The sequence below is a fragment of the Centroberyx affinis genome, unplaced genomic scaffold (genome assembly GCF_046629955.1).
Source record: "Centroberyx affinis isolate AG114_WGS23_722 - 3 ecotype Tasmania unplaced genomic scaffold, CSIRO-AGI_Caff_v1 ptg001446l_1, whole genome shotgun sequence".
Lineage (NCBI taxonomy): Eukaryota > Metazoa > Chordata > Actinopteri > Beryciformes > Berycidae > Centroberyx > Centroberyx affinis.
In genome coordinates this window covers 108,929-123,344 of record NW_027279920.1, presented here as the reverse complement: position 1 = coordinate 123,344, position 14,416 = coordinate 108,929, and the positions used below count along the sequence as shown (strand labels likewise).

The window sequence follows — 14,416 nt, the reverse complement described above, 5'->3', positions numbered from 1 at the left end:
TCTTCTTATGGCAAATCCACTATGTAACAGTGTTGGAAAATTCAGCACTTTCAGGAGGTTTCCTTTATAGCTTGGGTGTGCAAGAATACATCTGGCTGCTTCAACGTGTGTGTGTGTGTGTGTGCGTGCATATGCGGTTATCTTCTGTAGGTATGCTGGATCCCCATCTGTCTGCATTGCTGTGGATGGGTGTGCTGGCAGCACTGGTCATCGTAATCGTTATGCCCCAGCCGCTGGGCATCCGTGCCCTGGTCATTATCACCATCCTTCGTCTCATCTTCTCTGTCGGCCTGGAGCCCACCCTCTTCCTTCTGGGTGCCTTCAACGTGAGTCGTCCTTCTCCCTTACACATGTTTGCAGGTGTGTGTCTGCGTGTGTGTGTGGCTGTGTTTGTGTATGTGTGTGCGTGTGTGTGCATGTATATGTCTACGCTAAAATGGTAAAAGTCCAAGATTCCCTACTAAAGGAACAGCAGTTCTAATTTACCGTTTGCATACTTTATTTATTTTCTTTGGAAACTTCCACCACGCTACTTCTCACTCCCATTCCCCTTTCGGTTCACACTCACACCCATGCCCACTTGGCAGGCCAGTGCCCAGTCTGCCTGTTGTGTCACTCCTGGCCCCAAAGCCTGGCTGCGTTGTGGGGTGTGAAGTGCGTCACTGGACCCTAGAGACTGACACCTCCCCTGTGCCCGCCAGAGAGTTTCTAGATGTGCTCTTACACACACACACACACAAACCAAATAAAGACACACACACACTCTTACACACACCCCTATCCCCTCAATGTGTCCTCAGGCCAATACGCCCCCCCCCCCCACCACCACCACCACCACCACCACCACCACCACTGCTGCCAACATTTTCAGTACCCCAGAGCCCTCAGCCATTGTTTTAATTTCTCACAACTATAACAGACGTTTCAGTACTTACCAAAATGATTTATGGAAATTGTATTGCATTCTAATTATAAAAGACAGGATGACTTTACCTTCCAGGTGTGTAATAAAATCATCTTCCTGATGAGTTTTGTGGGGAACCGAGGGACCTTCACGCGGGGCTACAAAGCCATGGTGATGGACTTTGAGTTCCTCTACCACCTCCTCTACCTCATCATCTGCAGCCTGGGGGTCTTTGTCCATGTCTTTTTCTACAGTCTGTTGGTGAGGGAGACACACATGCACATGCACATGCACATGCACACACAAGCATGCAAACAAACACACACACCTCCTCAGTAAGAAACATGAAGGCAGCTTTTGGGAAAACCATGTGTAAGAACTATTTTTTCCTCCCTCTGAACATAGCCTAAGCTTTTCTTCATGGTGCATTTAAGGACAGGGCCTACCAGCAAGCAAGAAATTGCCTTATTTGGTGATGTAACGGTGTTGCTGTTGTTGTTGTTGGGGTGTTAAGTGCTGTGCACTGGTGCCTCAGGTCTGGTTTATAACGTGTCAGACTAAATATGCCAGTATTTGGAGATGTTTTCCATTCACGCAGCCCTAAGCAGTGCCTATGCAGATACAGCACAATGTAATTCCATTTTCTACTTGAACAACAGGATGCTGAAACATTATGTAATTCATTTCAGACAGAAAAAAACTGAGAATTCAGCACAGGAAGAAAAAAAGTCTATAAAAAGTCACATCATCCAAGGAAATGAAATCCAGTGCACCCATTTTTGTTTTTGGCCATCAGCCTTCACTTTTCCCTTTGCTTTATGACTTTTGTGACTCTTTTGTGACTCTTGTGACATTATGTAATGTAATTTTGTGCACTACTTTTGTTTATTGTTTTCTGGTCTCGCTTCATCAGAGGCCATAATTCCCAACATCATGAGTCCATTGCTACACATTTATCCTTTGTTATGACTTAACTATGCACCTTTCAGTAATGTTTTTTTCCTCTGTAGCTTTTTGACCTGGTATACAGAGAGGAGACCTTGCTGAATGTGATCAAGAGTGTGACGCGTAACGGACGCTCCATCGTGCTGACTGCTGTGCTGGCTCTCATCTTGGTCTACCTGTTCTCCATCGTTGGCTACATCTTCTTCAAAGACGACTTCATCCTGGAGGTGGACCGCATTCCCAACACAACGCTGAGTGAGTACAGAACGCATTCATTTATCATGTTTCAGAGCAGTCAGAGTGATTACAGGATGTAGGTTCTTCATTAGGTTCTTCAGTTACTAACCCTAACCTGCCAACTATCCCTGTCGCTGTGTAGAAAATGGAGCCAGTCTGGCCAGTGAGCTCCTGTCTGCAGGAGTGTGTCGGACAGGGAATGAAGAGAACTGCTCCACAGAGGCCCTGCAAGAAGGTACACTGCAACATTGGGGTTCAGCCAGGTTTTGCTTAAGGGGCAAAATCTGGCCTGGTTCATTAAATTGTAGCCACTTGCATTAAATATCAAGGCATTAACCAAGTAGTTTTCTATAAAAAAAAATTTGAAAAATTATGTAGGTCTCAATTAAATCATTCTGGTATCATCATTCTAGTAACATATGGTGTGGAGTTCAAACTCTGTAGAGAGCTCATCTTCAAAGATAAGCACAAGATTCATGATGCTCTGATTAAAGCTCTCCTTTCTCCTTCCTCAGACTTTGGAAATGACAGTGAGGAAGACAGCGACATGGAGCGGACGTGTGACTCTCTGCTCATGTGTATTGTCACTGTATTGAGTCATGGCTTGAGGAGTGGAGGGGGTGTCGGGGATGTACTCCGCAAGCCCTCCAAAGAGGTACATCCAACGCTCCCACCCTGATCAGGCCATGCAGTGTGTGTGTGTGTGTGTGGGGTTGCCGAAAGAGTATAGCACCACCAGCTGTACAGTGGTTCATGTGAGCTGGCTATGAGCCCATCATCCTCTGATCTTGGTTTTATTTCAAAAGCATGGAGGTTTCACAATGGTTCCTTACAGCTGTACTGCCTCCGCCTTGTGTGGGAATTAGGTCTGAGAATAGCTTTCCACTGAATTCAGCCTCAACCACTAATGATGTCAAAAGAGGATGTGAGTGTCTGCTTCAGTTATTCACAACACAATACAAAATAGGTTAAATAGGCTTACTAGATATACGAAAATAAAATAAAAATAATAAAGTCAACCAAATAGTCACATGTACTAGGCTTTGAACTCAATGGTAGCACTGTTGGGTTACATATAAAATAAATGTAATTGTTTTTCTTCTGAGTTGCAAAAGCGTAGTGCCATAATAACTGTGGCCTACCTAGGACACTCTGACACGCTGCTTTAGGTTGTTAGGTTGTTTTCTGCCTGTGTAATGCTGTCTCTGTTACTGTAGCATCTGGCAGGTTGCACCTGTGTTCTTGTATTTCCATTAACATCCATGATGGCCTAGGTTAACCTTGTTTTACACTCATATAATATTGACCCCCATTTAGTGTTTATGTAAACGCCTGCTCTCTGGGTCATGCATTTAAACAGGCCAAGCTTCTCAAATCAGACCCTATGATACAAACCCTCCTTAAATTTCCTCCTAACCTCACTCTATCATCACATTAAAGTTAATAATTTGTTTGATATGTTAGTTTTCTAGTCACTACCTCTAAACCAGGTAGTGATAGCACTGCACTTAGCCTGGTACATCTCCAGGATGACCTACTGTACATATAACCCCCTTTGCCTGCTCCTTTTCCAGGAGCCCCTGTTTGCAGCCAGAGTGATATATGACTTGCTGTTCTTCTTCATGGTCATCATCATTGTCCTCAACCTCATCTTTGGTGTCATCATTGACACCTTTGCTGACCTGAGGAGTGAAAAACAGAAGAAAGAAGAAGTCCTGAAGACCACTTGCTTCATCTGTGGTGAGAGTGCTCAGCTACTTTAATTAAAGGAGTTTTAAATACAGTTCTAGGATTATTTCTCTAGAACTCACTTAGTCATATGCACATTTTAGGTGCTGGGTTGAAGAGAATTCTGCAAAAATGAAGTGTAAAACCCGCACACTATGCTCCAACGTTTTGGTGTTCATCGGGTCTCCAGTATAATTAATAAAAGCGATTTTGGCACAAAAAGTTTAGCATAGTGTGTGGGTTCTACACCTCATTTTTGCAGGATAATTTCTCTAACCATCAGGGCACCTAGCCAGACTTGGTTTCATTAGTACTGCTTCAAAAGCGTCATTTTTTTTATGGCTTATGGATAAGTACATACTTTAACAAGATGAACTTCTGCAAAGGTATAGTCTGCCGCAATCCCCCTCTTCTTGTCCTCCCCCTATCTCTTTCCTCTGTCGTTCCAAAGAAGGCTGAGTCATGAAGGCTTCCTGCCACTGCTCTGCTCGCCTCCATAATTCATGTCTCACACACACAGACACACACACTCAGGCACGTACACACACACACTTTTTTTTATACTTTCTGCTTTACGCAGCCTTACTGGAGATCCATACCTTGCCCTCGAAATCATTTCCATATATGTATGTGTGACTAAGTGCCTAAGTAAGTGCATGTTGCTGTTTCTATGGGTGTGAATATGTGTTGTGCTTATCCACATTTGTGTGTGTGTCCATATGTGTGTGGCTGCATGAGTACATGCTGTATGTTTAGTGTGCGTGTGAGGTCAGGCAGTGGTCAGTGTATTGAATGAGAACAGTATTATGTCACCGCTCCTGCAATCAGCTCTGACTCACTCATGTTAAATAAGGCCTGGCCACAGGGGGAGCTGCCGTCACTATGGTTTCCAGAAGGAGCACAAGGAAAGAGGAGATGGGGAGATTAGGAGGAGGTCTCCACAGGCTTAAGTGGCTCTCCATCTTCTAGCTCAGTTTTATAACACATCAATCTATCCCTCAATCTCCTAAGAGCTTTCAGATCTTCTTTATGTCTGTAGCCAATAGTTGATTTACGTCATGAACTTATGATTAAGGCCAGCACAGGCTTGCTTGCGATTGTCTGTCTTCAGCCTTTTGATATTGCTGATTCCCTGTCGCTGGAAAGCTACAATTGTCTATTTTTTTTATGGAACCTCGATGTTAAAGTGCATCTTTTATATCCAAAGACCTATAGAACTATAATGATTGAACAGAAAACTGACTGACCATCTTGGAATGCTTGGTGTTCTCTCTAGCACGCTGTTTGGTTTATGTTCTGTTGTATCTTTGCATCTTCAAAGGTCCTCAATGACACCACCACTGCTTTTGACACTAAAAACTGTTTGAAATGGGTTGGATTGGATTGCTGGTCACTTCTTCGTAACTGAAAGCTTACTGAGAATTGGTGCGCCCCAGCACTAATTGGCCTACTTTTCCCACTACTGATATACTAGAACATGGTGTGTCAGGTCTGAATACTTCTGAATATTGAGTCAGTCCCTGCCTGTTACCAATGGAGTTCGCCAAGGTTCCATCCTCAGCCTTGCTCTGTTCTCCATTTACATCAGTAGCACTGTTTTATACCTGGAAGCTCCATTAACATTTATACACAGTCAGAGGACTTGTTTTCGACTACCCACTCCGCTCAAGTGTTTTGAGCAAACTTCAGAAAAGTCCAATGGGCTTTCTGTCTATATAAAAGAGAAGACTAATAAATTTGATCTGCATATTTATTCTTATGGCCAATCTGTATTGCAAACAAGAGCAAGAGTGTTCTCAAAGACAGAAACCAGAGAACCAAGACTCAAATCTGCAATGTTCAACCTGGAGCTGTTCCACTGACAATGGAAGACTGACAGAGTTTGTGGACGCACAGAATGTGTCTGAATCAAATTGACTAAATTTAATAGTCATACTAATGTTTCTGAAGCAGAAAATTTACTATGATCCTTAGAAAATCATCCTCTGTAATATTATTTTATCCTTTTCCAATTCATTCTCTATGGAACTGTGCATTGGTATGAGATCACTTGTTAGGGGGACCAAACTCTGCACTTTAGTTTTTTGAGCTGTGGCAGACAGTCTACCTCCAGCACACACTTTACCTGTTAAATCCACCTAAAGGTCCCCAAGGAAAACACTTCCCTGGTCTACTCCTCTTTCCATTGCTGCCTGCAAAACACCCTAAAATTATGCCGTTTCATTTGTTTCTTTCAAGGACACAACACAGACACACTTTCACACATCTGCAAACCAGCTTGAGCTCTGCTCTGACAGCCTGTCATGGTGATGATGCCTAATGTTCCCCAGCTTTAACCAGCTTTTACCTCTTATTGTGCATATACTTGTTCTTGCTCTGTATGGCCCTGGCTTATGCCTTTATTGCCACTTGCATTTTCCTCTATTTGTTGCCGATTTTTACATTTTTATTGTCCAGTTGCCATGTCTTCTATGTGATATATACAGTACATTAGTGTTCTTAATTGACTTCCTTGATTTTAAATTAAGGTTACATTAAGATAAACAAATAGAACTTTGTACATTTGTCAGCCCACCTGTACCGAAAGGAAAGGCCTTTGTTGTCATGAAGATCAAAATAGCAGCTCTGACAGATGTTTGATACTTTATCAGATGGTATGAGGTGGTCTGTTTTCAGGAAACAAGTCTTTCCGTTTTTCTTGGAACCAACAGGGAACTGTGCTGTAGCCATAGTGAGGTTTTCTTCTTTCTTTTTTTTACCATGTCACATGCATACTATACAAATAACTTTGTACCCCACAAAGTATGTGTGTTTTTCTCCCACCACAGGGCTGGAGCGGGACAAGTTTGACAACAAGACAGTGACATTTGAGGAGCACATCAAAGAGGAGCACAACATGTGGCACTACCTGTTCTTCATTGTCCTGGTAAAGGTGAAGGACTCCACCGAATACACAGGCCCTGAGAGCTACGTGGCTGAGATGATCAAGGTGAGCCAAAAGCACGTACACACCCATAAACATACATCCGGCACCTCAGATGATAGTTTAGAGTTTCAGGTAAATGGGTTACACTGACTCAGTATCAGACTACACTGTCTTGGAGGTAATGTGATCCACATGCCACACGCAGGCCTCCATGTCAGGAAATCACTGAGCTGCAGCTGGAGGGCAGAGAGTGCACTGTAGCTGTACAGCAGCCAGCTGAGCCACAGGTTGGTTGGTCTGTAGGGAACATATAGGGCAAGAGACATGTTTGTCTACTCTATTACCAAAGAGTACTTGATGGCCTTGGATAGCAGAGTGCATATTTCATCCTTCATATGTTTTGCATCTAAAAGCCATTGTGTGCCTTGGCTGCTTGCTGAGAGTGTGCTCTAGTATCCCAGTCTTAAAGCAAGGACCAACAAGATGGGTGTTTCCTTTCTGATCCAGTTTCTTGTAACTGTGATACAGCAAAGTCAGAGTTCAACAGCCTAGGCCACTGAATCAGACTTGTGAACGTGCTCTGGCTTGCCACACACACACACACACACACACACTTCTTGGTACAGTCATCTGTTCCTCCCGTCTAATCTCAACTGACGGAGATGCCATCCATGCACACTTGATGACACAAATAGACTGGTGCAGGCAAACAGGAAGTCAGTGAAACAAGACAGCACACGAGCCACTGCCCAAACTTCAGACTGATCAAAACATGATAAGCGCTAAAGGAAATGTGGGTCATTTGACTGGGAATTCCAGTACTGGAGGTGTTCAGTCTGAGGTCATTCAGTCTCCGTTGTTATTCTTACAGGAGCAATGCCATGTGAGTCTGTTCCACCAAAACTCACATCGCAGACCAGTTACATTTAAACACGTTGCTACTACACACTCAATTGGCTAACTTTAGTAGCACTGTCCTATTTTGCATTACCTTACCCTCTGTTACAACACACCCAAGTCTTTGCTGATGGCGCTGAGCACAGATCGAGGTCCACCTTCATCTCCCAGTAAATCCATATCAACACTTGAGAAACAAGTCAATGGCTGATGAGCTTTCCCTTGCTGTGATTGATTGCCCACAGGAACACAACCTGGACTGGTTTCCGCGGATGCGTGCCATGTCGCTGGTAAGCAGTGACGCAGAGGGTGAGCAGAATGAGATCAGGAACCTACAGGAGAAGCTGGAGTCCACCATGAGGCTGGTGGCCAATCTGTCTGGACAGCTGACTGAGCTCAAGGAGCAGGTACAGTATATAACACTAAATCATGCACTCCCTGATTTCCCTGATTGATTTTTTTTTCTTTTCCCTCTCTTTAATCATGATAGGCTGTCTTTGTTGTTGACAAAGAGCAAACACACACCAGTAGCCACTCAGAACCACCACATTTTTGATGAGCAGTTCCACTGGAGCAGTTTTAGGGGTTTGTTGCCTTACCCAAGGACACATTAGTACCTCATACAGGGAGAGAATGCTACAACTATCCAGTCACCAATTTTTCTTCTGGTGACTCTAACAAGCTTGCCTCAAGGCCAATGCTGCCCCATAAATTACTATATTTTCTATTATTGCTGTGTATTAGCATAACACCAGAACTTATACACTGCCAGGAGAACTAGAAAGAGATTTCTTGCTGTAATAATATCCATCCCGCTCTACTTTGGTACTTTGTTCATGCACAAGTTAAAGACGTACTACACCACAATGCACTTTGACAGCTGACCTTTTAAAAGATAAACAAATGTGATATATCAAATCTTTCAATATTAAGGGATTTAGTAAAGCTTGAGAAGTCCGCTGGTCGATGTGTTACTCAGGATAGAGACAGAGAAAACACTGGGCGGGGTTCAAGGAATCTGTACAAGCGTGGAATTTACAGAATTCATGGCTCATGGCAACGTCTGTGCAACAGGTTTACCAATGTGCCGCTTTGAACTGTTGAGTTTGTTCTGTATCTCTGTGCAGATGACAGAGCAGAGGAAGCAGAAGCAGCGGATCGGTCTACTTGGTCATCCCCCTCACATGAACATCAATCCCCAACAGCCTGCCTGAGGACCCACAGTGCCTGAGCACCCAATAGTGCCTGAGCACTCCTGACGGTCTACCACATGCGTTAGACAGGAGAATGCCAAAGCATGTGTATACAGAATGTACGTCTCCAAAATGTATTTAGGTTGATGCCTGACTGTGTACTTCACTAGGCACTCCTCCAAAAAGTGTTTCTGAAGCTTGTGTGCTTCTGATGGAGTGTCTGTGCGAAGTGAACATTGTTGTATCTGAGTATGTTACTCATGGTCTGTAGTGTGGATGTGCCTGTGTGGGTGGAGTGCGCACCAAGTGCCTCAGGACATGAGAAGCCTGTCCTGTAGGTTTAGGAGATGAAAACACCGACTTAAGCATTGCTACCATTAATGCCTTTAATGCCAAAGTTCAGCCATTGTACCTGAGGGAGTATTCCTCTCAAGCGGCCTTGTACTGAGGCTTAAAGCCTCTCTGTTGCACCAGCAAACTCAGGTCACATTGGGTTTGAAGGTTTGTTTTAAATCTGTTGGGAAAACATTATTTAATGTTTTGCTTCTGTCTGACAGCAATAGGAATACTTCATGATATGCAATGTCTGAAAGAGAATGACTTATTTTTGGAATCTGTTATTTGCAATCTGTTATTTGCTTTTATATTTGAAATTACATTATCTTATATTTAAAATATGATGGAGAGAAATCATTTCTTTGAACTATCCTGAAGGGTTCACCATATTTTTCCATATTTCTAAATGCTATTATATAACACATAGAGTGTGGTATTGTTTTTTGGTTTTTTTTAACAATTTCTACTTGAGGGCATGCGCTCATCATTCTACTTTCAGAATTCTTTGTATTCTCAAATGAAGATTCTCAAATGATTCTAATCATTCCAGGACACTTTAGGTAGAGGACCTTTTGAGGGTAAATTTGAGTACAGAAAGATGCAAAAGTATTGAAGCTTGTTATCAAGGAAAATAATATGGACCTGTTAAACTCTTTCTACACATGTTATTTTGAGCCATGACACTTATATGATCCTAGTGGGGAGTGGGGGCAAATTGTGTGATTGCTTCACTCTGAGGTCATTGGGAATTCCATGTATTGGTTTGTGGGAGTGGTATGGAGTCACATTGGAAGGACAGAATCGAATTTGAAGGATTTGAGGAGCAAAGTTAAAACTGATTTGAAAGTATGGTATCCATTTGTTTGATATGTCTGCACTGAATTATTTAATCTTCCCTTAATTCTATTTAGTCCTTCAGCACTGATATTATAATTTTCTGTAGCACCTGAATGAATGTTACCTTTAGTCTAGTAGTCACTTTGTAAAAGATCTCCATGAAAATGACCACATGGTTTTAGTCCATGTAATGGAGGGAACTAATAGAAGTCATTTGGAGTGCTGCTTGACCAAACTGAACTTTTATACTAATATGAGGTTTTGTGTCTGAAATGTACATTCCATTCTTTGGAGTCTATTTAAATAAACAAGTGTGTAAGAAATCTACTGGTGAGTGTTACAGACTATCTGTATCAACAAGGAAGTCAAGACAAAGACCATAACAAATGTGAGAATAAAGGTATTGAAGCCGTTGACAGTCCTCCAAGTTGTTGCCACGCAGCTATCAGGGATGTGATTGGGTTATGACGGATTTGCATGAATCACGTGGGTCTCATTTTTTTTTTTTTTTTCAATTTGTCTAAAATGACGGAAATCCGGCATTTGCCAGAAAAATAACATCTATGAGCTACATTTGATCCCTCAATATGTATCATATGATGCATTTAACTGCTTATCCAATTATAAGTAGAGTGGTGCCATTCATCCCTGGTGCTGCCCACTCCAGTCGGAGCTGAATGAAGAGGCTCACACGTAGGTGATTTCGGGGAATGCCACCAGATGAACTGTGAAATCTCATCTGTAGGCCTCTAAAAATGAGGAAGTGCACTTCTTTTCTAATTATAAAACAATGTTTCATGAGGAAATATGCTAGCTATGTTGGGAACATAAAGTTTTGCACTCGGGGACATTTGTACTTGGGTTTTGCATTTTGGATTTGATCACAGGGATATGTGTGCTCTTCTGAAGTTTAACCGAGCCTGTTATTATTTCAGACTTCTCTCAACACTGCCTGTCATGTGAGTGTTCTCTTACTAAGGGCTGATATTCCTGAAGTATATGGCATGCACTTTGCAAACAAAGAAGATTTCATTACCTCACATGGCAGTCGTTGTGAATGAAACATTATCATATTGTAAATGGGCTTTGTGATTATTTAACAAGTAAATTCAGTGTTTTGTGTTCAAATTATAACTGTATTATAACTTACTCTTACCCACCTAAACCATAATGTCAAACTGAGAAACAATTATTCAATCTACTCAGTATTGATGGCTAAACTAAAAATGTGTTTGCCTTTATGCTAAAAACAAAACCAACAAGTGAAGAAGTGAAACAAGGTTATCATAGTCAGTTTTTCTAAACTAAATCAAACACTAAGAGTGTTTAATTGTATTACATTTGCCCAATTCATGTTCAAGGGGCTTTCCATCGTCGTCGTCTCCATTCCTAGTGGTTCTATCTAATTATATCAAGATTAGATCACTGTGACGTGTGTGATGATAATTTCTAATTACTGAGTCCTAGCCCTTTCCATGTAATGCACTACATTCTTGGAATTTTCTTGAAGACCTTTAGTTAAATTAATTTATGTGTGTAATAGGCGATGGGTGAACCTTTTGCAGCTTTCTTTTAGTAAGAATGAGAAAAATAGTAGGTCTAAGAGGCCTGAAAGAAGAACCTCACTAAATGTGAAAAGAGACTGCAAGATTTCTTGCAGATTCCTTAAACCAATTATACAGAAGTTTAATCAGGGATATGCTATATTGTAACATCAAAGCCAACTTCTCAGAATCTGTCTGCTCTGACGATATGAGAACAGTCATGACAACTGCTACGCATGATTTTTTTTTTTTTTTCCATTTTGTATTATTATACAGTATTTGACCAGGGATGTTTCTGTGGTCATATCAAGGGTTCATTGGAGGATTTAATTTGGGAGTGTACAGATTAATACCAGGGTAGCTCAAATTCATGCTTCCCTAGCTATGGGAAGAAAATGATAAAATCAGCTTCTAAATATTTATTTCTAGTGAGAAGGGAATATAACACAACTTTACAACAAGGGACCTTGTAAAGGGGCTGTTCCCTAGTACAGCCAGAATGTATCTTAGGGCCGTTTCATGCTCAGAATACCTGTGTGACACATTTGACAGAAGAATTCTTACCTCTACACATCTGATCAAATCAATTCCAACATTAGACTACTTGAAGTCAAAGTAGGCCAACAGCAGTTGTTCTGCCAAGTTGTATAGGCTACTGCTTGGATGAAGACAGCAATGTCTTTACATTTGCCACTAATTGTCAAAAATCACACTAATCTCTAGTTTTCTAAAAATCTTCAAAATGCAGGGGAATTGCTTGCTCATAGCAGATTTTGTGTGGATATCTTGAAAAGGAAAATCTTTGAAATTAATAAATCTTTCCAAAAAGACCTTAGTTGTTGAATAAACAGCTGGATATTTGCTGTTCCCTCACATGTGATTTCCAGGGGAGGTCTTGAAAGGCACATGGCCAGGTGGAAAATGGCTAGAGGGAAGGGGGAACGGTTACTCAGCTCCAGAGTCACTCCATCACACAAACACATAATAAATCCTACTATCATGAATATACAGTAACTGCTTCTAGTTTCACCAGGCAATACCGGCAATACTCTGAGTTTAACTGGCAGAGGGACACTTTATGGATGTCAATGGGACTGCAGACTGTGACCCAGTCAGCCCTAATTCCTGTGAGCGTCTGACATCCACTATTAAGGTATTATAGGGTATTACAATATCCTGTATCAACCCTTATGAAAAATCTATATAATATTCCTAAAATATTCTTATAGGACCTTATAGTGTCTGTGTGTAATGAGTTTACTGAGACCCTATCTACCTGATTGTATTATTATCTCATATGTTATCACTGTAATAATCCTGTAGGGCACAACAGTGTGTCTGTGGTACTCAATAGAGAGTTTAGAGTTTACAATATTCCTACAATATCATTATAGAATAGCCTACTATACCGTTTATAGATTTGCTGTGTTATCTGTATAGTATCCTAAAAAATATTATAGGGTTACTACAGCTCATTTTCGTAGGGAAACTATTAGGATGAATACACTATCCTGTGTCAATATTTTCTTTTTTTTCTCAGCCTTTCCATTTGGCTAGGACAACAAATTATTATTAAATGTATTCAAGAAATCCGCATGAAAAGAACAGGTGTACTGTGTGTGCAGCCTGCGGCGGGCAGGTGCAGCAGCCGTGTGCAGGATCTGGATGAGTCCTCAGCGCACAGTGGGCTCCCGGGCCATGAGGAGATCAACGTGACAACCGGTGCCGCCTCATGACAACAAACACGGACTTCACACACTCTGCTGCACACACAGGTGCACGTGGTTCTCCCTGGCGGTAAATAACGCCGTGACCAGACTCGTAACTGGAGCCCACCTGCATACTGCAATAGAGCAGGACATGGGAGCCTAGATTTTTTTTGTATGTGATATGCTATATCTTTGGAAATGTGAATTGCAAAAAAAAAAAAAAAATCAAATAAAAAAAGTGATTCTGCAGAGGAGCCACAGTCCACAGACTGCTTGCTTTATCAGATCATTTGGCTACCTTTAACACAATCCTATTGATTGATTTTTTCGAGTTTAAATAAAGGTAATATATTGTTATGAACACAGGTGGGACCCAAACGCAGGACACGGACAGGGTGGTGTTGGTAAGGAAAAGGTTTTATTGTAAGGGAGGATCTGGATTCCTATAATATTGCTATAGGATATTATATGGTTTGGAGTTTTACTGTGATATTCTAGACATTTGTATTGGGACTACAGCAGTTATTTTTGGTAAGGGAACGTATAGCCCAAATAGTGTGCATATTCTGAAAAAAATGTGGACCCCTTATATAGACTAAATTAGCCTACTGATAACCAGACATTATTATTTGCTCAATAGTAATTATTAGAGGTAGGTCACCAAACTATCAAAAGTATGTGCCGTGCGCCATTTTGTGCCGGGTGGGCGTGGTTTCCAGACCATTTTTGGTGGCACATGGCCCGTGCTCGTGCCAATCTGAAAGTTTGGCAAAATTGGGGAGAGGTAGGCCTATGTGTAGTAGCCTACTCACGGAGAGTAATGACGGTTAGGTAAACAATTCGAGTTTGCCCAGTTTGGTACCAAAACATAAGTGTTATTATCAGTGTTTCCATTAGGCTACTTTATTTAGAAATAAGACATCTTGCTGAATATAGCTACTATAGCTCTACTAGTCAGATTATGCAGAATTTAAACGAATTAGGCTACTACCGCTGATGCAGCAATGAAGCGCACCCACTGGTCTTGGTGGATGCTTCCCTGATGTGTTTTTTTCTCTCTACCCTGATCTCTACTTTATGTTATAATTATTAAAAACACTACACATGTGCACTCACAGTTACACCATACCGTACCATACCTAAGTGCCGCCCATGCACCA

The 14,416-nt window shown here is 41.6% G+C and overlaps 1 protein-coding gene across 1 annotated transcript in view; it reads left to right on the top strand.

Annotated features, from left to right (window-relative positions):
* Nucleotides 1-10,360, top strand: part of LOC139650144 (inositol 1,4,5-trisphosphate-gated calcium channel ITPR1-like) — a gene marked incomplete at its 5' end in the record, with an annotated part of 46,392 nt that extends 36,032 nt beyond the window's left edge. The window contains 9 exons of the mRNA XM_071526710.1: nt 151-326; nt 1,001-1,165; nt 1,915-2,104; nt 2,229-2,321; nt 2,602-2,741; nt 3,661-3,826; nt 6,643-6,803; nt 7,883-8,044; nt 8,765-10,360. Of these exons, the coding sequence (XP_071382811.1) occupies nt 151-326; nt 1,001-1,165; nt 1,915-2,104; nt 2,229-2,321; nt 2,602-2,741; nt 3,661-3,826; nt 6,643-6,803; nt 7,883-8,044; nt 8,765-8,851 (1,340 nt within the window). The remainder of the gene's footprint in view (nt 1-150; nt 327-1,000; nt 1,166-1,914; nt 2,105-2,228; nt 2,322-2,601; nt 2,742-3,660; nt 3,827-6,642; nt 6,804-7,882; nt 8,045-8,764) is intronic.
* Between the last annotated feature and the right edge of the window lie 4,056 nt (nt 10,361-14,416).